The following is a 25,558-nucleotide window of genomic DNA, read 5'->3' on the forward strand; positions in this document are numbered from 1 at the left end:
CCCATCTCCGACAAAAGTCCCTACTTCAAATAGGGCAAATTTCTTGGTATTCTTATGTTCAATCATCTTCCACCTTCAGATGCCGACTGGCGCGCAAACCACTCTACATCTTCAGGTTTAAGATAATTGAACAGGGGCAGCTGTCATACCCCAAAATTTTCCCATGCTATTTTTCACAAAACCAAATCAAAAGACAAAGCTCCAAAACACAGTCTCCCACATTACCTCTATGACAAGTACCAAAGCCTATCTCAAAGTTCTGGTCATTCAAAAGCTCAGAAAGTCAACAGTCGATTGGTTGTCCTAAAAGTCAACTGTGGTCAAAGCAAAGTCAAAACTCCTGATTTTTTGTCAAGATTCTCATAATGAAGTATAATTCACCATTTGATCAAGAATTGATCATGGTTCATCAAGGAAAGATCAGAAATTAACAAATCAAAAAGTTTCTAAATTAGGGTTTTGTATAGAAAAAGTCAACTGAACTTTGACCAGCCATAACTCTCACATGGAACATCAGAAATTTTCCATCCAAAGCTCATTTTGAAGGAAATTAGATTCTATACAAAATTGTCTCTCACATGCCAAGTCGAAAAATGCTTCATTTGAGAGATGTGGACTAAAACATTATAGGTCCTTTTCAAAAATCAACAAAAAGACACTTTCTTCAAAAGGACGCACAAGGAGCATGGAAAATAATTTTGATATGAGACCAAAGGCACTGGTTAGAGGACTCTCTGAGGTTTCTAAAAAATCTTAGAACACTTCCATACCTCAAAAATCAAGGGAGATATGCCTTGTCAAAGTCGGACAAATTTGAGAGGGAAAATGTGTAGAAAAAGGATTCAAAATGAATATTTTTGCAAAGAGGCCCAATGTTTTATGATCCAATATTGTTATATAAGTCATCTAGAAGCCCCAATATCTATGCCACGAATTTTTTATTATTTGATATTTTTAGTGAATTTTATTCATTAAAAATTGATAAAAATCAAAGATTTGAAGAAACTATGGAGAGATTTGACTTAATTTTAATTACCAATCATTCCAATCATCAAATATATCACATAATCATTTCAAATTTGTGACCAAAAAGATTGGAAAGAGATAAGATTTATTTAAGCCAATTTGGAAAGATTTCATGACAAAAATTCCAATCAAGTTTATATCAAATTTGCCAATCATCAAAGGCCAAGATTCAGTTGGATTTGTTGCAAATTCAGTGACCTAAATCCCTCGTATATATACACAAAACCTAATTAGAAGGAGGGGACGAATTTTTTTTGGTCGGCAACTGAACCATAACTCAAGAACAAAAACGTGATATTCAAGAATTGGCAGACCGGGAATTCAATCAATTCAAGCAATTCTAAGGATCAAGGAAGCTTCCTCTATACCATCAGAAGCGAATTTAATTCTCATAGAGGTCCACGACGCCCAGTATCGAGTTCACCACGTTCACGGTTTGGCATGAATTTCTCTGATTCGATTATACCATATCATGCATCATAAATGATTTTCGAGCATATGGTCGAGTTTGTATGATTGTGCCGAAGGTTTCTGGGCTTTCAATTTTGTGTTTAGATGCAGGTATACGAAAACACCATAGTTAGGGTTTGTGCTACTCGAATTGGGGCCATGCCGTTAGAGAGCCGATTGATCCAAATTGATAGCGTTTTCGTGTCCAGGGGATTGCACATGCTTGATCTGGTTTGTTTGTTTGCTGTAATTGACGTTTATTCGCAGGTTGTGAATTTGAGAGCCTATGGCCACGCGTGAAAACCGTGGCCTAAAGGTTAAGAACTTCTGGAAAAAACCAACGAAGAGGAAGACTAGCAGCGCGCGTCGATTTTGTTTTGAAATTAATGTTTTTTTTTCTTTTTATTAATTATATGTGTTTGATCCAAATAACAACAAGCGCAGGCAACATGGATGGTTAAGGGAGAGGACTCGTTATCCACGAGACCTGGGTTCGATACCCAGCGTCTCACTTCATTTTTTGAAACAATTTCCTTGCATAAACATGCTCAAAGATTCAACGCAGCGCACCTAGGACGGATCATGGTGAAGCCTCGCTCCTCAGCCATCAGATCTCCTGGAAGTGTGATCAAACGCTTCTGAAAGCGCAGTCCCACATGGACCCTCACCAGCGAGCCACACTGAATCAAGCTGAGTTTCAAGCTGAGTTTTTTCTAATAACTTATTTATTTTATTGATTTGTATATTGTTTCCTTAACTCTTTTAAATATTTCTCTTTTCACAAAATTTGTTCTAATTTTCTTCTCTTCCATAAAGAACACAAATAATAAATATTTATTTAACTATTAATTATTAATAATATTTTTTTATTTTGATTAAATGAATTAATTTAATTACCTAATTATTTAATTAATTATAAAATTTTTATTATTTGATTAAAATATATATTAGGATTAGGTGATCTAATCGAATTTTTACTTATTCTATTAACCAGGGTTAACTTGTGCCCTAGTCAGGGTTTACGAAGATCAGGCCAAACACTAAAAATATTTATTTTTCTGTGCCTTTTCAGGATTGTCTTTCCAGGCGCCTTCCGACTACGCGCCACGTCAAAAGAACGAAGCTAAGTTCTAAACCTTTCTATTATTGTTATTTATTTTATGTGATTAGGGTTTAATTCCTTCGCCAATGAACTCCTCCTACACTTATTTCTTTTTCTATTGTCAATGTTTCAATGGTCAGAGTCAATGCTTCAGGCTACCTCCAATTATCAACCTTCAAAAACACGAAGCTAAGTTTCTTTTACCCTTTTTCTTTTATTATCATTTTCATTTTTAGGGTTAACCCTAATTGTCTATGAACAAATAATACACTCACACCTTTTTCTGTTTATTCTTTCTTTTCAATTTTCAGGGTTCGCCAATTGCCAAAGCTCGAATAGTTGGTAACCCTAAAACCTTGACCTTATTTAATTATTACTTGTTCAGACCTATTATTTTATATCCGCTGGTTACAATCTCCCTTCCCCATATTATTATTGCTTTTGTTAAATGCGTGGTTAGTAATCTTAGGGAGTGCAAGCCTTAAACTGAATTAGAATAACTAATTAAAAGATAAATATCTGAATATAACCACGTGATTGTTGCACACACGCACCCTTTGGGTAACCTCTCTGTTGCCTTGTTGCCTTGTTGCCTGTTGCCTTTGTGTTTTTGCAGAATAAGCCACGTCCCTCGAATACGAGGATACCTCAGCCATGTTGCCTCGATTAAAGGTCATGGTCCCTAATGATGCTGCCTTCGATACACTAATATGACCTCGACCCTCGGAAGTTGCCTACGAAAAAAAGGCTGAGGTATCTTCTGGCTGCCTACGAAATGGCTTATTCTGATCCTTGCCTTAGACTACCTGCCCTTCTATGGCATGGGACAGTCTTATGGCAAAGGATGCTTCGATGACCCTTCAACCTCCAAACGAAAGGCTTCCTGCCCTCTTATGGCAAGGATAGACCCTTTCATTCTGAAAGGCAAAAAGAGACCTATCATCTGAGTTTAAGGTAATTGCCCCTAATTGCCTTGCAATGCTCAAACCTCTTTATTATATTCTTTCTCATAATTTTTCAAAAGGGCAACGTTTATTCACAAGCTAAAGTCCCTATCTCTTTCATCTACTTTTTCTAAACAAACGAGCAAGCAAAGCAATTAAGAGCCCATGGAAAACCATGGATGCAAAGGGTGCCTTACACCTTCCCTTTGCATAAATTACCCCCCGAACTTAGATTTCTTTAAAAGGCTTTTTTCTGTTTCTTTTTGCCTTTCGGATTTAGTTTGGATAAAATAAAAGTCGGTGGCGACTCTTGCTTACCGCGACATTTCGATTAATAAAAAGTCAGTTCACCGTATTACACTAGGGATAGTAACCAATAGTCCAAAGAGAGCCTTATGTATTTTTTAGATTTTGGTTATTTATTAGTGTTTTAGCGAAAAATAAAGTATGGTCCAAGTGGACAAAGAAAAAATGACGGAAGCATAAACATATGTCCAAGTGGACAAAGGGAAAATGGCGGAAAGTAAATATGATGAAATGATAAAGCGAGAAATATAAAGAGCGGTAATATAAAGAGCGGTAATATAAAGAGCGGAAATTAAAGTTAGTTGTTAAATGTTAAAGATAACCATCTTGAAACTTGTCAAGTATGTTATCAAAATTAGTAGGAAGATCTATGGTGAGTGAATGATGTACTCGGATTTAAAGTCAATGGGGCTTATCAGAAGCTTGATAAAATCATAGCGACTACACGATAAAAAACCTCCACAAGTCTTAAATCAACCGCATACAATTCTCTTCCATATTTGATCTTTTTTTATTCGGGACACGAAATATTGCGCTATGTTAAGCAGATCGCCAAGTGATTTATATAGAAATCACCCTACAACGAGGCCGGTCAAAACTTTATGTGCTAATGCATGCGAGAAGAACGATATGTAGATCGTCTTCCGAAAGCAATACCGCACGAAAAGAAAATAGGTAACGATCTAGTCTTTACTAAGAATCCATAAGAATTCTCAAAGTATTAAGACTTTCATCGATCAAAAGAAAAAAAGGAGAAGGAGAAGATAAAATGCATAAAGATAATCAACTCACACTATCATTAATATCATTCATCTAATATTATGGATTTGGTTCTTTCAAACCTATCAACATCCTAGATCCAATGATATTAATGAAATGGAGGAAGAAGAATAAAATTCACAAAAGATAATCATAAGAATGAAAACAAATTGATCTAGTCTTCATCAAGAATCCATAGAATTCTCAAGATGTTAAGACTTTCATCGATCAAAAGCAAATAAGATGAAAAGATAATAAGGAAAACAAATTGATCTAGTCTTTATCAAGAATCCATAGAATTCTCAAGATGTTAAGACTTTCATCGATCAAAAGAAAGATAAGATAAAAATAAGAATGAAAACAAATTGATCTAGTCTTTATCAAGAATCCATAGAATTCTCAAGATGTTAAGACTTTCATCGATCAAAAGAAAGATAAGATGAAAATAAGAATGAAAACATAAAAGATAATCAACTCACACTATCATTAATATCATTCATCTAATATTATGGATTAGGTCATTTCAAACCTATCAACATCCTAGATCCAATGATATTAATGAAGTGGAGGAAGTAGGAAACCAAAACAAGCATAAAAAAGGCAAAAAAACCACATTCTGCCAGCAGGAAATCGATTTCATGCAGGGGGAAATCGATTTCCATAGTGCAGTTTTCAAAAAAAACAAGTCACGCTCAGCAGGAAATCGATTTCAGCCTTAAGGAAATCGATTTCCTCAGTGCAAAATCCAGCAAAAACAGCATTTAGAGGCATAAAACTTGACTTGAACAAACATACAAACACCTTATGATCACACATCAATTGGAGCACGAATTTTCCATCAAATCAACAACAAATAGCACCAATATAGCATCAAAGATGCATTGAACACAAATCACAAAGGATCTACATCATGATACACAAAAAGGATGAAGAAAAATTACCAAATCTTGCACAAACTTGGATCTACTTCAAGAATCACCAACACAAATCTTGATCTCTCAACAATTGAAGAAAAAAAGAGTGAAATGGATGGTGGTTTAGCTCAAAGTTTGTGAGGTTCAAGATGTGACTCACAAACTTTATGAAAGAATAAGAGCTTTGGTGAATTTGGTAGGGATGAGGAGAGAAATTGCAAGGGATTTGTTGGCTCTCAAAGCTTGAGAAATGAGAGAGGCAAGGCCTCTATTTATAGAATTGGAGCAAGAGTAGTGGCAATTTGGTCATTTTGTGTTTGGTAATTAGCTTGTGTTTAATTGATGATTAAAGTGGTGTTTAAATGGTAAGAAATGGTAAAATGAGGTTTAAGTGGGTTTAATGAAGGGATTAATTTTGATGAGGTGGAAAATTGATAAAATGATCAAATAAAAAGGTGCCAAAATGATGTCAAGCTTCCCTCCTTATATTTTTTTTGAATTTTGCCTGAAGGAAATCGATTTCCCCAGGGGTGAAATCGATTTCACTCTGTTCCAGAAGAGAAATTGGCGCAAAATACACTAGGGAAATCGATTTACCCAGGAGGGAAATCGATTTCATGATGTCCAGAATGTGATTTTGATGAAGATTGCTGCAGGGAAATCGATTTACCCAGTAGGGAAATCGATTTCATCAGTCAAAAATGTGAAAAATGCCTTGTTTATTGCATGTCTTGGCTTGGTACCTACAAAACAAAAGCCTACAAAGAAACAAAGCAATATTTTTGGTATTTGGGTTAGTATAATAAGCATACAAGATACACAATCATTGGTGCTTGATGGTCCCTCTCATTGATGAGGTGAGTACAACACCGTAAACAAAACTTCCAAGTGAAGCTCTTGATTAGTGATTGTGATATGAATGATATAGGATCTTAGGGTCAAAAATTGGGTTATGACAAGGGTTGCAGCTTTTTCATAATATATATAGCCTTCAAAACGCAGCAGCTGGGCCTTGGATCCAAATTAGTCTTTAACCTAATTAAACTAATTTCCACAAATCAAGGAACCAAAATAGGAGCAAATAAAAACTTCCTTGAAATAATCAAACAGATCATAATCTAATATTTCCAAGTAAGGCGCATAGGATCTCAACAGATCACACAAACAGAATTAGTAACAGAGTAAGATGTAACAGCTATGGATGTCATGACATCGTCCTTGACACCAGGTAAAGGCCTGCACAAATAAAAACTTCACCACAGTAGAATGCATGTCATGACATCAGTTTTGACATGATGACATCAGTTTTGACATGATAATATCACAATGGGTTTTACCAAAAATTACAGCCAATCAACAACATCTACAAACTCCCCCTTTGGCAAATTTTTGGCTAAAACAAGAATAGATGTAACCATATAATATCAGAGCACAAGCAGCAGATCACAACACTAAGAATACAGAAAAATAAATTCTGTAGCAAAAGGGAAACAACAACCAGCTTGTTTAATCATCTGTTACAATCACCAGAAGACCAAGAACATAACACAGAAAAACCAGAAACCAGCTATTTAAACATCTGTTACAGAATACCAATATCCCATTACTCCCCCTTTTTAGCCACAAAAGGAAGCCAAACCAAAACAAAAGTACAAAAAGGAGAAACACCAAGTCAATCAAAAGAGAAAACAAAATAAATGAAGTAGGACTAATTATCAGATCCACCAGTCTCTTCATCACCAGAGCCACCAGTCTCTTCACCAGCATCACTACTCCCAGTCTCTTCAGCACCCTCACTATCCTCAGCCTCTTCATCATCACTACTATCAGCACCATTTTCCTCATCATTAGTTTCACCATCACTTCCACCAGCATGAACGCCAGTAACATCATCTGCAGACTGCTCAAGTCTTTGAATGAGCTTTTCAAGCTTCATCTTCCTATTGTCCAACTCTTTACAAGTCTCTTTCAGCTCAGCAATAAGAGAGGATTTGTTCACAGATTTGCTGGTTTGTGATGTCCCAGCAGATGTTATGTCATCTGACCTTTGGAGCAGCTTATAGTGGAAAGACAAAGCACTCTCCCTCTTGCACACAGAGTCTTTAGCTTTTAGAATCCCAGGGTATTGCTTGAGGATTATCCCACATATCAGGGATGGAAAAGCAATGGGTAGCTTGGTAGTAGAGGTACCAACATGCCTCATAATTTGATCAAACATGTAAGTCCCATAATCAAACTTTGTCTTGGTTCCCACAGCATATATGAATCTACCTAGGCCAACTGCAATGGTAGAAGTATGATTGGTAGGCACCCAGTTAGCAGCACCAATTTTGTGCAGCAAAGCATACCTGACATTAAGAAGACTAGCAGACAATTTACTCTTTATGGGCCATTTCTTAACCTTACCACCAGTGATAACTTTGCACACCTCATTGTCAGTCACTTCAAGGTCAGGTTGAGCCTCATCATCCCTACCTAGATAAAGGTTGACAACAGTTGGGGAGAAATCTATACATTTTCTTCTAACATACACCTTATGAAAATCCTCAGCTTTCCCATCAGCACACTCTTGAGACAAATTTACTATAAACTCCTTCACGAGCATTTCATAGCATTTAGAAAAATGAGTAACAATTTTAAGCAAACCTGCAGATTTGATGAGCTTCATGACTTCTTGACATTCCAGAGCATCATTTGCAAGCTCTCTTTCTAGAGCCAGTCTTCTCTGATAAACAAACTTCCACTGGATAGCATTTGAAGCATAGTGCAAATAAATGTTGTCCAAGGGAACATCACGAACCTTTGTGGAGGCTTTGGTGACAGCAATCTTCTTCTTTGAAGGGATGTCAGGGACATCACTTAAGACATTGTCCTCTGAGTCAAAAACACTTCTTTCTTTCCTCTTCTTCACAACAACTTTGCTCCCAGTTTTTGAAGGTTCAACAGGGACCTTCTTGATCTTTTCTTTGGTGGCATTCTTTAGAGGAGCAACTTTAGTCTTGGGGAGATGTTGATCATCAACCTACTTTCCCTTTCGAGCCTTGACTCTGTTAGAAATGCTAGAGATGAGTTCATCATCAGCAATGTCAATAGGATCATCTAGATTATCCAAATCCACCACATCATTTACATTGCCAATAGGGCGTGTATTCTTCTCTTTAGAAGAAGTAGCAGTGACCTCTTCAGCTCTCTCTGTTTCAAGAATCTCAGCATCTTTAGCTCCAGATGTTTCAACATCTTTAGCTTCAGAAGTCTCAACATTGTTAGCTTCAGATGTCTCAACATTGTTAGCTTCAGATGTCTCAACATCAACATGATCTTTGCTAGCATCAACTTGATCTTCTTTGCTGTTCTCAGGAGCAGAAGCTTGGGATAAAGGAACATATACTCCTTCTACCCTGTGACCTTCATTCAGGATTCTCGTGACAAGACCTACGATCGCATTGTGGACATATGCAGAACCCTCTTTATCCCTAGCAGAAAATGTTTTTGGAACGGACCCACCAGTAGATTTTCGTGCATGCATCTTTCTTGGTATACTACTAACAGGATCAGTAGCCGGAACCATGTTCAAGGGCGCAACATCCATCACAACATCCTGATCACTCACCATATTTGGTGCCCTAGAATCTGACACTGTTTCAGAGCGGGAAGACGTCTTCTTTGATGGAGAAATCTGAGACATGCTGAGAAGGAATGAAACTATGGGGAAGGGTTTGTTAATGCAGAAAATCGGTGAGCTTGAGTGAGTGCACCGGAGACTTGTGGGAATAGGGACCGTTTGGAAGAAGTGAAAGTGAGGGGGAAAATACACTTTAATATGCAATGATAACAAATATTTGTAAAATAGAATACTATTGGCCCCACAAACGGTTAATTGCTACAATTCCTCACAAAGACAAATACCTAGCTTACTTCTCAAATTTTCAAATTTATTAGCATCCAAAGCCTTTGTGAAAATATCAGTCAGTTGAAGGTTAGTAGCAACATGTTCCAAGGCAATTACTTTATCTTCAACAAGATCTCTTATAAAGTGATGCCTAATATCAATGTGCTTGGTCCTACTATGCTGGATAGGATTCTTTGAAATATTAATGGCACTTAGGTTGTCACAATATAATGTCATGACATCTTGTGTGACATTATATTCTGTTAACATTTGTTTCATCCAAACAAGCTGAGAACAACTACTTCCTGCTGCAATGTATTCTGCCTCTGCAGTGGATAGGGATACACAATTTTGTTTCTTGCTGAACCATGAGATAAGGTTATTCCCCAAGAAGAAACATCCTCCTGATGTACTTTTTCTGTCATCAACACTTCCAGCCCAATCTGCATCACAATATCCAGTGAGAATTGGTTCACACCCATGAGAGTAGAGCATACCATACTCACAAGTACCATTCACATATTTCAGAATCCTCTTGACTTGATTTATGTGACTGATCTTGGGCTCTGCTTGATATCTAGCACACACCCCAACAGCAAAAGCAATATCAGGCCTACTAGCTGTGAGATACAGCAAGCTTCCTATCATGCTTCTATACAAACTTTGATCAACATTAGTGCCCTTTTCATCTTTGGACAATTTTAAATGAGTAGGTGCAGGTGTTCTTTTGTGACTAGCATTTTCCATCCCAAATTTTTTGACAATGTTTCTGGCATACTTGCTCTGAGAGAGAAAAATTGAGTCTTCCATCTGTTTAACTTGCAGCCCAAGAAAGTAAGTTAATTCTCCAACTAGACTCATTTCAAATTCTGATTGCATCTGATCAACAAAATGTCTAATCATCTTGTCTGACATCCCACCAAACACAATATCATCCACATAGATTTGAGCAATCAGGATCTTTCCTCCTTCATCTTTAACAAAAAGAGTTTTATCTATCCCTCCTTTCCTGTAACCATTACTAGTAAGAAACTCAGTTAGTCTCTCATACCAAGCTCTAGGAGCTTGTTTCAGGCCATAAAGAGCTTTTCTTAGTTTGTACACATGATCAGGATGGTTTGGATCAGCAAAGCCTTTAGGTTGTTCCACATATACTTCCTCACTCAAGTATCCACTTAAGAAAGCACTCTTCACATCCATCTGGTAGAGTTTGAATTTTAGAATACAAGCAACTCCTAACAACAATCTAATTGACTCAAGTCTAGCAACAGGAGCGAAAGTTTCATCAAAGTCAATTCCTTCAACTTGAGTGTATCCTTGAGCAACTAGCCTTGCTTTGTTTCTGATAATAGTTCCCAGTTCATCTGAATTATTCTTGTAAACCCATTTTGTTCCAATGACATTTGTACCTTTAGGTCTTGGAACCAGCTCTCATACTTCATTCCTTTCAAACTGGCCTAGTTCTTCTTGCATAGCATTAATCCAAAACTCATCTGTCAATGCTTCCTTAACATTCTTGGGTTCAATTTTTGATACAAAACAGGAGTTTGAGACCTGTTCTCTTGACCTTGTAATAACTCCACTGTTGGGATCTCCTATAATAAGTTCACTAGGATGATCTTTTTGAACTCTTATAGAGGGTCCTTTATTAGAGGGTTCAGCTTCAGCCTCTGTGACAGTAGGACTGCAATCATCTTCTTTCTTAGATCCTTCAGCTGCGAATTCCCAGAATGTTCCAACATCATCTGTGACATCTGCTTGTTTGTGAACATCATCAACCACTACATTTATGGATTCCATGATTATTCTGGTTCTTGAGTTGAAAACTCTATAGGCTCTGCTGTTTGTAGAGTAGCCCAGAAAAATCCCTTCATCACTCTTGGAATCCATCTTCCTTCTGTGATCTCTATCAGCAAGAATGTAACACTTACTACCAAACACATGGAAGTATTTGACAGTGGGTTTTCTTCCCTTCCAGATCTCATACAAGGTGGTAGAGGTTCCCTTCCTTAAGGTAACTCTATTATGAACATAACAGGCAGTATTCATGGCTTCAGCCCAGAAATAAATAGGAAGTTTCTTAGCATGAATCATAGCTCTGGCTGATTCTTGAATGGTTCTATTTTTCCTTTCAACAACCCCGTTTTGCTGTGGAGTAATAGGAGATGAAAATTCATGGTGTATTCCTTCAGAGGAGCAAAAATCAGCAAATTTTTGATTCTCAAATTCTTTTCCATGATCACTTCTAATTCTCACAACACCATTTTCCTTTTCCCTTTGAATTCTTTGACACAGGTCTTTGAATACATCAAACACATCTGACTTCTCTCTGATGAAGTTTATCCAAGTGTATCTGGAGTAGTCGTCCACAACCACATAAGCATATTTCTTTCCACCAAGACTTTCCATTTGCATAGGTACCATCAAGTCCATATGAAGCAGTTCTAGAACTCTGGAAGTAGTCAGATGTCTAACCTTTGGATGTGACATCCTGGTTTGTTTTCCTACCTGACATTCACCACATATTCTTCCTTCATCAATTTGTAACTTGGGAATTCCTCTCACAGCTTCCATAAAAATAATCCTTTTCATACCTCTTAGATGAAGGTGACCAAGTTTTTGATGCCACAACTTTGCTTCTTCTTCTTTAGAACATACAGTTGAGTAGCTAGATTCATGAGAAACCCACAAGTAACAGTTATCTTTGGATCTGACTCCCCTCATTACTACTTCCTTTCCTTCATTAGTAACCACACACTCAGCTTTAGTGAAGTTAACTTGGTATCCTTGGTCACAAAGTTGACTAATGCTTATAAGATTAGCAGTCAAGCCTTTGACCAACAAAACACCCTCCAGATTTGGAACTCCTGAACAGTCTAGTTTTCCAACCCCTTTGATTTCTCCTTTAGCGCCATCACCAAAAGTTACATAGCTAGTAGAATGGTTTTTGATATCTACTAATAGATTCTTGATTCCAGTCATGTGTCTGGAACATCCACTGTCAAAATACCAATCTTCTTTGGTTGATACTCTGAGAGATGTATGAGCTATTAAAGCCATATTTTTAGGTGTCCACTGTTGCTTCTTGATGGGCATGATCTGCTTGGGTCTGTAGTATGGAGCTTGGTCTGGGTATCCATATAATCTGAAACAGAAGGGCTTAATGTGTCCAAATCTACCACAGTAATGGCATCTCCATCTTTGAAATTTCCTCTTCATTTTACTTTTGTCATGATGTTGAGTCACATGTTTTGACATCGGGTTCAACATCTTAGATTCTGGTTTAGCATTACTACTAGATTGAGGATTTTTCTTTGCACCAACAAATCCTATACCAGACATATCTCCTGAACCCTTTCCAATCTGTAAAATCTCTTCCAACATATCAGAACCACTGTTTAACATTTTGACAGATTTTGACATCTGATCAAGTTTGGATTTTAGCATGGTAACTTCACTGTTTAGACCAGATATAGTTTCAAGAAGCCCTTTGTTATCAGCCTCCAACTGAACTATGTATTTCTTCTGTTTTTCACCCTGTTGACAGACTTCAGCACTTCTGATACATAGCTTCCTATAAGAGGCTGCCAATTCTTCAAGGGTTAGCTCATCTTCAATAGAATCTTCATCAGAAACACAAACACTAGTAAGGGCTGTGACATGTTTGGCATATTCTTCTTCAAAATCACTCTCAGAATCTTCATCAGACCAGGAGACTGACAGTCCTTTCTTTTGTTTCTTGAGATAAGTGGGACATTCAGCTCTAATATGTCCATATCCTTCACATCCATGACACTGAATTCCTTTGCTTTGATTGTACTTTTCTTCAGGTTTTACTCTCCTGCTAGAGTCATAGGATCTGTTAGTGTCAGATGAGATGTTCTTGACATTTGGTCTTGGCTTCTGATCCATTCTTCTCATAATTTTGTTAAATTGTCTTCCAAGCATGGCTATAGATTCAGATAGATTTTCTTCTCTACTTTCCTCTGCTTCTTCTTGAGAGTTGGACACAAAAGCTAGGCTTTTATTCTTCTTTTCAGTATAGTCACTGATCCCCATCTCAAAGGTTTGAAGAGATCCAATTAATTCTTCTACCTTCATATTGCTGATATCCTGTGTCTCTTCTATAGCTGTGACTTTCATATCAAATCTCTTAGGCAAGGATCTAAGGATCTTTCTCACTAGCTTTTCATCAGACATTTTTTCTCCTAAAGCTCCTGAGGTATTAGCAATTTCAAGTATATTCATGTGAAACTCATGAATACTTTCATCATCTTTCATCCTTAGATTCTCAAACTTTGTAGTTAGCAACTGAAGTCTTGACATCTTAACCTTGGAAGTGCCTTCATGAGTAGTTCTGAGGGTATCCCAAACATCTTTGGCTAGTTCACAATGGTGTACTAGTCTGAATATATTCCTATCAACTCCATTGAATAAAGCATTTAAAGCTTTAGAGTTGCCAAGAGCCAGCTCCTCCTCATTTTTGCTCCATTCTTCCTCAGGTTTGAGAGTTGACTTGCCATCTTCTCCAGTAGTGACAGGATGTTCCCATCCTTTGTTTGCAGCTCTCCATGCTTTACTATCCAAGGATTTCAGAAAAGCCACCATACGAGGCTTCCAATAATCATAATTAGAACCATCCAGAACGGGTGGTCTGTTCACAAATCCACCACCTTCCTTGTCCATAGTACCAGAAAGTACTGTCCCTAGATCTCACCCAGTAAGAAAAACAGGCAGGGTGCCTGCTCTGATGCCAATTGAAATTCTGGAATCAGATACGTGATGTCGAATAGGATGTCACGACACTACTATCTGAATAATTTTATACCAATGAACAAGAATAGAAACAAACTAATAACAAACAACACAAGTGATTTGTTAACCCAGTTCGGTGCAAACACACCTACGTCTGGAGGCTACCAAGCCAGGGAGGAAGTCCACTATAAGTAGTATCAATTCAGAGTAATACAGTTCAAGATTACACTTTTCACTTAATATCTACCCAATGCAACTTCAACCTAATACCACTTAGATCAGAGATTCCACCCGCTCCCCCTCAATCACAGCAGTGATGAATAACTCTCAACCAATATGAATAGAAGACACACTTCAAGGACACAACTTGATCTTGCTTAAAAGCTTCAATCAAGTACAATGATACTCTTGCTTAAAAGCTTCAAGTAAACCTCTTACAACTCAAACAAAAACACCTACACCAAGACAATCATCATGATGATTGTTTGGCTCACAAGAAAGCTAGAACTCAAAAACCCTCATACAGTTTTAACGTAAACTTCTTAAAACTTCTCAAAAATCCACATTAGGGTTGCAGCTTCTTCATAATATATATAGCCTTCAAAACGCAGCAGCTGGGCCTTGGATCCAAATTATTCTTTAACCTAATTAAACTAATTTCCACAAATCAAGGAACCAAAATAGGAGCAAATAAAAACTTCCTTGAAATAATCAAACAGATCATAATCTAATATTTCCAAGTAAGGCGCATAGGATCTCAACAGATCACACAAACAGAATTAGTAACAGAATAAGATGTAACAGCTACGGATGTCATGACATCGGCCTTGACACCAGGTAAAGGCCTGCACAAATAAAAACTTCACCACAGTAGAATGCATGTCATGACATCAGTTTTGACATGATAATATCACAATGGGTTTTACCAAAAATTACAGCCAATCAACAACATCTACATATGTACTCATATGTTTTCATATATAGCCATTTTATCATTGTTTAAATTGATTCAACGTCACATAATTTCAAATTTAAATCATTAGTGTGGCTTGTAAAGTGGTATGTGTATGTAATCTATCACTTTAAAATGGAAAGTTAAATATACTCCACTGTGCATATGAATGACAAACTCACCATATAAAAGTTTTCTTAATAGTTTTTCTATATTTGCAGAGAGTGAGTTTTCATTTTATTTTAACGTTGGAATTCTATTACTGTTGCTTGATTCACATTGGTTGGATTATTACTTATACTTCACTTAGTTTTTTTAGAGTTATATTTTTAAATTGTAAGATTTTATCAACAAGGTTGTTAGAGTTGTCAATAGAGTCTTTAGAGTTGTCAATGAAGTTGTCAAAGTTGTTTTTAGTTATTAAGAGTCATAATTTAAATTGTTTTGTATAACTCTGACATGTTTAGAGTTGTCAATAGAGTTATCAGTTTTTCTTTTGAGTTGTTTAGAGTCAATTTGATAAAATTTGAGTTGTTTAGAGTCCATTTGTTAAAACAAAAATTAAATTTGAAGATATTCGACTCTTTAAAGTATTTTATTATTACTCGAGTCAGACCGTTAGTCAATTAAATTTATTAGAGTTATTCTTGTATGTTTAGAGTTGTCGGTGTATGATGTCGGTGCTAGCATTTTCATTGAAACATTAACAATTCATATCTTTTGAACTGTAACTCCATTTGAGTCTCCGTTCGAAGCGTTAGAAAGCAAGCGCGATATTCTTTTCAATAAAAATTGTCTTGAGCAATAGAATGCTAGAAATTGGAAATGGAGTAGAAATAGAAGCGAATTAAATTAATATAGTGTGATTATTAATTGGTTAATTAAATTAATAGTTGAATCAATTTTAATAAGACTATTTATTTGGAATATACTTGGACTTGGATAAATTATTCGGTTATCGGTAAATTACGGTATTTTGGAAATTTGTCCGTAATTGTGTTTTGGCTTGAATATGTTTATGTTGAGAATAAATATATGTATATGTCATGATGTTGTGCTAATATTGATTCTCTATGAGTAGTTGGATAACATTAATTCTAATAATTAATTGTTTGATGTGGAAAGTGTGTGTTCATGTGTAATTGACAAAAATGAGAATTAACATGAGATAGTATGGTTACTAGTGTTAATTGGATTATGTGAATCGTAATTGATTAATTGACCTCTCATATGTGAATGATGTGTGTGTGTGTGTTGTGAATGTTGTGTACAATTGGTGGATAATTCATAGAGTTGAATTATTGTGATATGCGGAAAGTTAAGATGGTAGAGATGATCTTAATTGCATATATTTGTGATATTGTACATACATTCATATCATAGTGTGCCTTGAAACACAGGTGGATTTGCTTTGAAACACAAGCGGGCTTGGATTCTAGAGTGAATCGGAAGCCATAAACTATATGTTTACAATTGGTGGACTTTGGTCTTGTCCGGATCAGAAGTGTGGCTTAGATTCTAGAGATATGAATCGGAGGCCGGTGAAACTTAGAATTTCACATTGGTACCACATGCATAGTGTCACATGTTTCATTGAGTCACATTAGAGTTATGTGATAGTTGACTATGTGCATTATGTTGTCATGATATGTGCATGATTGTGATAATTGATTATGTGCATTATGTTGTTGTAATAAGTGTACGAGTGAACAATTGATTATGTGCATTGATGTCGTAATGCTATGTGTATGAGTTTGGTAATTGATTATGTACACTTGGTGTTGTAGCGATATTTGTATTAGTTGATAATTGAGAATGGGTGATGTTTGAATACGTATTTGGTTAAATGCGGGAATATGTGATAACTATGGCTATGTGTATAATTGAGAATATAGTATTGAGATATTATACTCTTATACTTGGTGTATGCTTAATATATGTGAATTATGATTAGCATTAATTTTATCATTAGACAAGTGTAATGCATTCCTATAATTGTTGATTTAACCATTGTATCTCATTATACTTTCTTCATAATGGTTTGTATTCTCACCCTTCTGTTTTAATTTTGCCCTCGTTTGGCGACATGCAGGTTCTGGAGTTTAGTAGCTCGTGCGTGATCTAGCCGGAGATTCTTCCGTGTTTGTTGGATATTAGGTAGTGAGTCGATGCTCTGGTCATGTAACACTGGGTAGACTAGTCGTGTTGAACTCATGTTTCTATTTGGTTATGTATTATGTTATGACTTGAGAACCTGTTTATTTGGCTACTTGTTGTTGAGAGGCTTTTAAGCTAAATATTCTGATTATGGCTTATTTTGTTGAGATGATTATTGAGATATGATCATGGTATGGGACATGAATCATTTTATGAAATACATGAGTATTTTAGTATTTTCCGCTGTGAATGCATATTTTGTGTGAATTATAATTAAATGTTTAGGTGTTATTTGAAATGACCAGGTGTATTGTATATTGTACATAAATGTTGTCGGTTTTTAAAAGCTTTTAGTTTTCGAAAACGTCGATGTGACGCCCTTTTGAATTATATGCATGCTTATTCTCTGATTATATGCTTATTTATTTTGGGGTATAAAAGGGGTGTTACCTTTCACACATCGCTGTTTTCCCAAAAAAAAACTTTCAAAAGACTATACTTTGTATATATCCAAACAAGGATTATTACAAAGTTAAAAATCCTTTTGAAACCATTAAAACATCTTTCAAAGATAACAACTTTGTATGTATCCGCGATAGTGATCACTACAAAGTTAAAATTCTTTTTACAAAATGTTTTAAAACCACATACAAGCATTTCAAACAAATCAAACGATTCAAACAAGTGAGCTAAGCAATTAAGAGCCCACGGATAACCATGGATACAAAGGGTGCTAACACCTTCCCTTGGTATAACCTACCCCCCAAACCCAAAATCTCTCAAAGGTCTTTTCCTGTTTCTTTTATAAACCTTTCCTTAATTGGATAAAATAAAATTCGGTGGCGACTCTTGCTATCCGAAGTATTTTTTTTCACTTCGCTTTGTTGTTTTTTTCAAAACGTTAAAGAAATAGTTAGTTTTTTTTTCGTTTTTGATTCGCCGAAGTTTAAAAACTGTGTTGACAAGTACCAATTTTGTAACGTTAGCATCATTAAGTATTTTGTGCTTTGCTTAGGGAGAAAGCAAACCCAAAATCTATAAATAGGGAATAAGCAATATGAAAAAAATGTATGTTTCTGTAAGTAATATAGAAGGTATTTGCAATATGACAAAATTTTATGGTATTTAATTCTATATGCTATTTGGTGATGCAGGTTTCTGCAAGGACCTGAAAATGTTGCCTCTATAGTGGCTTTGACTAAATGCGACTGCTTCTGCTTCCAACATTGTAGCCTGGAGTTGAAATGTAATTTGTGTTCACCACCATGCTGCTCTCTAGAATTAGGAGAACCATGAATAATTAACAACCAAGTATACCAAAGCAGTTAGCATATTATATCGCAAGTTTATTATTATTCATTGACAACGTAAAAGTGTTTTATACAAACATCTACATTGTGAGATATGATTCCGTGAAAATATTTACACCGAGTGCATGATTGTAAAGTTATTATATTATTAGAAATTTTTGTTCTATAAATGTTACTAAAGTGGAAGTGATCCAATTTCTAATTATTGTGAATTTTTCGCATTGACTCTATAAGATGTCCATCTTATCTTTTTATGAAAGTTGAAAAAACTATGCAACCATTGATTGTTGAAAACAAACAATGTGGTGACAAAAAAAAGTTTATGTTGACAACTTTGTTTACCTGTGATGTTTATGTTACGAAGAGTTTTTATTTTTCTGTTGTGAAAGTGGTTATTGATTTTTCTGGTTATGTTAGAATTATGTTTTCATTTTGAGCTCTACTGCATAATTGTTATGCTAGAATTCTGTTTTCATTTTGATTTCTACCTTTTTTTTTAGCTGACGCGGGACTCTCCAGTAGCCGTTTCGGCTTTTTTTCGTTGGGGTGTTAGTCTGAACCGATTTTTATGTGCAGGTTTCGATTTTCTTGGAATGTATTGGTTCGACAGATTTGATGACAAGGCGGGGCTGATTCACTTTTTTGGTTTGGGACTACTATGTTGTAGGGTCGGTTTGAAGTTGCAGGTGCAGATTGATTCATTAAGTCAGTTCTGACTTTGTGATGCAGGTTTGGTCCAAATTATTGTTGTGGTAGAATGGATGTTTTAGTTTGGTTGGATATGTATGAATTTTGATCAGGTCCTTGGCTGTAAATGGATCAGGTACAAATCATGAGGTGTACAATGCATTTTGGCCAAGTTTTGAATCAATTTTAGCTTGCTTTTGGACTGATTTTTGGGCATGTGTTTGGACAGATTTGTTGAACATGATTTTGGTGAGTTTTTTGAATAAATTTTGGAAATTTTTTGGTGCATCATGAAACAGGAAAAATGTTATTAGTTTTGGATCAATCTTGGAGTTGTTTTGAATTTGCGATTAGGTTTTGTTGTAAGTGAAACAAGGCATTGTATGTGTTTATGACATTTTGAATTGTTTAAAATAGACATTGAAACTTCTAATGAATGAATGGATATTAAACTTGATTGAATGAATATTTGGACTTGAAATGTATGGATACTTTATGTATTAAATACCTTATGTTGCAAAAAAAATTGTAAAGCTTGGTTGAGATGGCAGTCAACAAAGTTGTTGAGCTACATGTAATGAAAGAGCCACACTTCACAAAGCTGTTCAACATGCACTAAATACACATCACAAATCCTTTGGAAATAAAGGTGAAGAGAGAGCCACACTTAAAGGGTCCATGAAAAAATCTTCATCTAAAAGACCATTAAAGGGTTCATTATTAATATCCAACTGATGAGTGTTCTATTGATTTGTGAGAGATATCATGAGAATGAGTCTAATTTTCATTGATTTAATAATTGGAGAAAATTTCTCATGAAACTCAAAACCATGAAATTTCTCATGACAGCAAAAAGAGAGTTGATAAGACAAAGTAAAATGATCACTGGATACTGTATTTTTTATATTGTATGAAGTGATTTTGTATATTGTATTTTTTATTTAATTATTATCATTGCTTCAAGGACTAAACTACTATTATACTAATCATAGTTTTTTAATTGAAAATAATATATATTTTACCTACAACTAATATATCTTACTTAAATATAATTTAATTTGTATAAGTATTTCACATAGCAGCAAGTGGCATTACATGGCAGCAAGTGGCATTTCAGATGGTACAAGAACACCTAATTTACTTGCAACTGAATGGTGGAACAAAATCTTGGACATTGAGGAGGCCAAACATATGTTACTCAATCACTATAGTTTATATCATGTTTGATGGTCACTCTGGTGAGCATCAATTAGCTGGTGCTACTCTTGCTAATTCTTGGTTTGGTGTCACTACCATGGTTGTTGTGAAAAACGATGCCAAGAACAAAGTATAATGTAAGGGAAGAATAAAGGACAAGGAAGAAGAAGAACACAAGAATTGGTTATAACTGCTATTCTTTTACTTTCTCTTAAAACAAGATTACAAGTTTACAAGAATAACAAATAATCTCTTTCATCCTATGTAAGACCCATAATTTTATAAATAGTAGTTATACTAATAAAATAGTAATAAAATATATAGTTAAATATATAGTTATAGTAGTTATATATTATAAAATCTTAGAATTTTTATTTCATTAGTAGTTCAAGAATATAAGTTTCCTAAAAATCTTGATTTCAATCTCTTTAGTGTTCGGTAAAATTAGCCGCCTTAATTTTTAAAAAAACAGCCTCTGTTTGATAAGAAAATTATAGTGATAGAATAACAAAATTATTTATGAAAGAGTTACAAATTAAAAAAAGTTTTTCTTTGAAAATTATTTCTGGTCTCTCCAATAAATGGTAGTTCTACCCGCTTAAAATTTTAAAATAATCTCTGTTCATGATGAAATTTTATCAATGAAAACATAAATTGTTTTTTAGTAGAATAATAAAAAGTTAATAATAAAAAAATTATTTTCTCGACCGATTTTTTTATATATAACGCAATATAGAATAACCGGAAAAAGAATTTTATTATTAGTAAAAATTATTTCGGACATTTTTATCAATGTCACATAACACCGGAAATTACACGTGTAAAACAAAATATATTATGAAAGAAGATAACGATAGATATCAAGGAATAATAATGATGACAGTATTAATTGAGAAGTGACCAGTCATAATTATTAACTCGACAAGTGTATAGCTGAAGATAAATATCATAAGAAAACACCATGTGATTTGGTTATAAATATAGTACTCTCACATTCATTTTCACATACTGATAACACGTAATTATATCGTATATTAGGCTCGATTATAACATAAATTGTTTCTTTATTTTATTATAATTATATATTATTACGGTATTATGTTGGTATTCTCCTTTGTGTCAGGTATTATGTTTATGCGAGAAGCATTTGGAAAAAGAGGAAGAAATCAAGAAGAAATCGTATTAAAAAGGCAAAAGAATCAAGTTGGAGGTACTGTAGTGAAGTGAGGTGCAAATAGAGGAATCCTGTAACACCCCATATTTTCTAATTTTAATTTAATCGGAAATTAAATTATTATTTAGAATTATTCGGTATTTTGTGGAATTATATGGAAAGAATTATGAGATAGACTTTTGGGCCAAGTGTGGTATTAGTAATGAGGGGGTGTTGAGTTGTTGAGCTCATTGCTAAATTATGTTATGTTTTAATAAAACAAGGAAATAGGAGGAAATTGAGAAATAGAGGAGAAAAACCTAATAGGGAGAGATGGAGAAGTCATGGACAAAAGCATTTTCGTATTCATGGTGCAGCCATCACGAAACGGACCATAACTCTCTGCTCGTAGCTCCAAATCAGGTAATTCTCGAAGATTCGGATTCTACACAAAATTTCCTTCAATTTGATATATTAATTCGTGTCAGGGAGGTTCTCGATGAGGGAGATAAGCGAGTTTGAACATTGGAGATTCTTGCTGAAAGTGAAGAAAAGAGGCTTACGAGTTTGATGGAGAAGCAGGGGAAAAGTCCAGATTTTTGGCTAAGGCAAGGGGAGACTCTTCCAATTATCATCTCTTATTGTTTTGTGAATGATAGGGCATGATTAGGGATATTGTTTGGGTCAATTTGATCATATGTCAGTTGTTGTGTTGTTGTGTTCTTCCATGAAAGCTGAATCTGAGTTATGGGTTTCCAATAATTGGATAGAAAGTTAGACTTTAATGTGTAAAACTGACATATGATAATAGATTGATAAAATTGGATGAATGTCATATGTTAATGTATGAAAAGATGATGTTTTAGACTTACAATCGTGGGTTGTTAGTGGTGAAAACGAGTAGAAAAACAAACTGATACGAATTGCAGGTTTTTGGGAACACTGGCCATTTGCGTATGATACAAATATGGGGCTAGGCCATGCGCGTATGAGGGACATTCCCAAGGGCCGTACGCGTATGATACGCAGCCCGTCCCGTCAGAATACCAGCCTTCTGCTGGAACGCGTATGATACGCGTATGAAGGGAAGTCATACGCGTATGGAAGAGACAGTACGCGTATGGGAAGCTTTTTGTGAAAATCCATTTCTGCTGTGACGCGTATGATACACGTATGGAATTCTGTGATACGCGTATGGGTGTGGTTGTACGCGTATGATTTTGATGTGTGCATGAGTTCACGTTTTGTGATTTTTTGAAAGTTTAATGACGTATAACTTTTGAACCGTAGGCCTGTTTTTAGTGCTGTTTCGAGTATGATGAACCTTATGAGATAACCTATGTGTTTAAATGATTAAATGAGGTGTAGATTTCAATTAATTTTGAATTATGAATTCATTGCTTGATGAATGATGTATTGTACATATATATGATGAGATATGACAATACATGCTATGTTTTAAAACATGATTATGTGATGATTGTTGAGAATTGTACAATGATGATTGACTTGTTTTGGAAGATGTGAATACATGTATATTCTTACTTTGATGATGATGATTAGTGTAATACATGTATGTTCTGTAATGATGGTGATGATGATTGATTTATGAATGAATGATGCTGATACATATAAACATACTTAATAATAATGATGATGATGATGATGATGATGATGATGATGATGATGATGATGATGATGATGATGATGATGATGATGATGATGATGATGATGATGATGATGATGATGATGAAATGAGTATAGGATGATGGTACTCATAGAATGATGATGATGAAAGTATGTTGTATATATATTTGCATACATTCATGACCATTTGTTGAGGGCTGAATCCTAATGATGAGAGGATTCAGTGAAGGGCAAGATTCCCATTGTGTGGAATCTGTGCTGGCAGGGCCGTATCTGGATGATGTTAGATCGGTCGGTGGGTTATTCCCATTGATGATGTTTGGTACCACATGCATAGAGTCAGTTGCATTCATATGCATGAATTTGAGAACATGACTGAATGTACTTCATTGTTATGATTGGTGTTGTGTATTTTGTGTAATGATGGATTATCTGAATATAGATGGATTGGGTGAATAATATAACTATTGATGTGTTGTTATTTATAATGCAATAATATTTGTTAATTGCGAATGAGACTCACCCTTACACTATATTTTTCAGATTGAGGATAGCGGCTTCGACTCGGTGAGGATTAGCTCATGAGTCAACGTGTCCGTTAGCGTCGGGTGTCATGCTCTGATAGATGTAACACTGGGGGAACGTTGTTTTTAGTTTATGACAATAATTCTGTTTTGTTTAATTTATTTTAAGGATTAAAAGCATTGACAATGTGATGCTAGCTTGATGGTTATTCCACTGTGTAAACATGAGATATTTGATTTATGAGTTATGTTAAAATGTTCAACAGTGAATGCATGACATATGACCGATGTTGTTTATTTTATTTATGAATTGTGACGCCCTTGTGCATGTTACTCTGATTTATTTAATTAATTATCACAGGGTTTAGAAGGGTGTTACAATAGTGGTATCAGAGCAGGTCGGTCTGTCCGGCCAATTGTCGAGTCAGTTGAGTTGCGCGACAGTTGTATATTGTCGGCGTTTTATCCCTTGGTACGAGACATGTGAGTGAATCACTGTCGGTACTTGTTTGTTTTGTTGTAGGTGTTGGATTGAAACAAGTGGGGGAGAAGTTTCACTTCTCGGTTATGTTTCAGTTGTAAGATGATTTCTCCAGTAGGCTGTTGCTGGCAACAGTGCAAGCCTTGTTGGAGTTTGTTGTTTCCCGAATTGAAGGTGACTTGGAATTAAGACTTGGCCGGTAATTAAGTTGGAGCATCTTGAAGGAGGATGATTAGATGCAATTGATGATTATTTGTAGGAGAGGAAATTAGAAAGTTGCAATGTATCAGCTCTGCTGGTGTACTGCGAAGTTGTCAGTTGAGTAGCCTTACGTCTTGGAAGAGGTTCAGCTGCAAGTTTGCAAAGAGGATTGTTGTCGTAATGTTTCAAAAATTGCACTTCGGTGATGGGATATGTTGCTCAAGTTATAAGAATGTTTGGAAGTGAAGAGATATGATAAGGGGCTGTTTGGAATGTGATCAAGTTGAAGAGAATGAGTTTTGGAGTGAGATTTTCGTAAGCAAAATGCAGGAAAATTGTTGAATAGCTGCAGAACTTCGAAAATTCATAACTGGAGTTCTGGACATCCGATTTGAGTTCCGTTTGAAGCGATGGAAAGCTAAAGAGATGAAATTTGTTATAAAAATGGTTTCAGCAGCTTTAACATATTTAATTGTGACAGAGTGATGTTGGAAAGAGGCGAAGTTGCAGTTACTCTTGTTCTTAGAACTAGACTTGTTTATTGGTACTGCACGGGATGTCAGTGTCAGTGTTGAACGGATTGAAGGAATAATTAGAAGGTTTGTTGAGAAGTAATTTTAAGAATTGAATATATCATTTGAAGAGTTTTGGAGATATCGTATAGAGTGTCGCTGCATGATGTCGATGTTGCATTTAGAATGACGTTGGAAAATTCATATATTGAGTTCCGAGTGTCGGATTAACGTGCCGTTTGAACCTACGAAGAGCAGAGATTATGTTCTAACTTATAAGAGAGTTATAAATACAGTATATTGATCCTATGAGGAGATATTCAGAAGTCGGTTTAGGAAGCGTGAAACTTGTTGAATAGGAATGGTTACTACCGTGATTGTTTGAAACGAAGTTGAGTAGAACATGTTGTTGATGAATAAGTTGATGAGATGTTCGCTCATAAAGATGATTTGAGTACCGATGGATTTTAGTGAGAAGTGAATTAGTGGTAAAGGTGGAATAACTTTATAACTCTTGGAGTCGTATTTGTGAGGCCAAAGTAACGATAGGTATAAAAGAAGAATTGTAGAGAATTTCTAACACCTATTGATG

General features: G+C 35.4%; 1 protein-coding gene across 1 annotated transcript; it reads right to left on the minus strand.

The window, feature by feature from the left end:
* Window positions 1-7,209: 7,209 nt before the first annotated feature.
* LOC131635145 (uncharacterized) lies at window positions 7,210-9,186 on the minus strand. Its single transcript, XM_058905753.1, has 2 exons — window positions 8,528-9,186; window positions 7,210-8,422 (listed from the first exon to the last, which is right to left on the minus strand). The coding sequence occupies exons 1-2, from the start codon at window positions 9,184-9,186 to the stop codon at window positions 7,210-7,212; spliced, it is 1,872 nt and encodes a 623-aa protein (XP_058761736.1).
* Between the last annotated feature and the right edge of the window lie 16,372 nt (window positions 9,187-25,558).

This window comes from Vicia villosa, unplaced genomic scaffold, assembly GCF_029867415.1.
Source record: "Vicia villosa cultivar HV-30 ecotype Madison, WI unplaced genomic scaffold, Vvil1.0 ctg.001438F_1_1, whole genome shotgun sequence".
Taxonomy (NCBI): domain Eukaryota; kingdom Viridiplantae; phylum Streptophyta; class Magnoliopsida; order Fabales; family Fabaceae; genus Vicia; species Vicia villosa.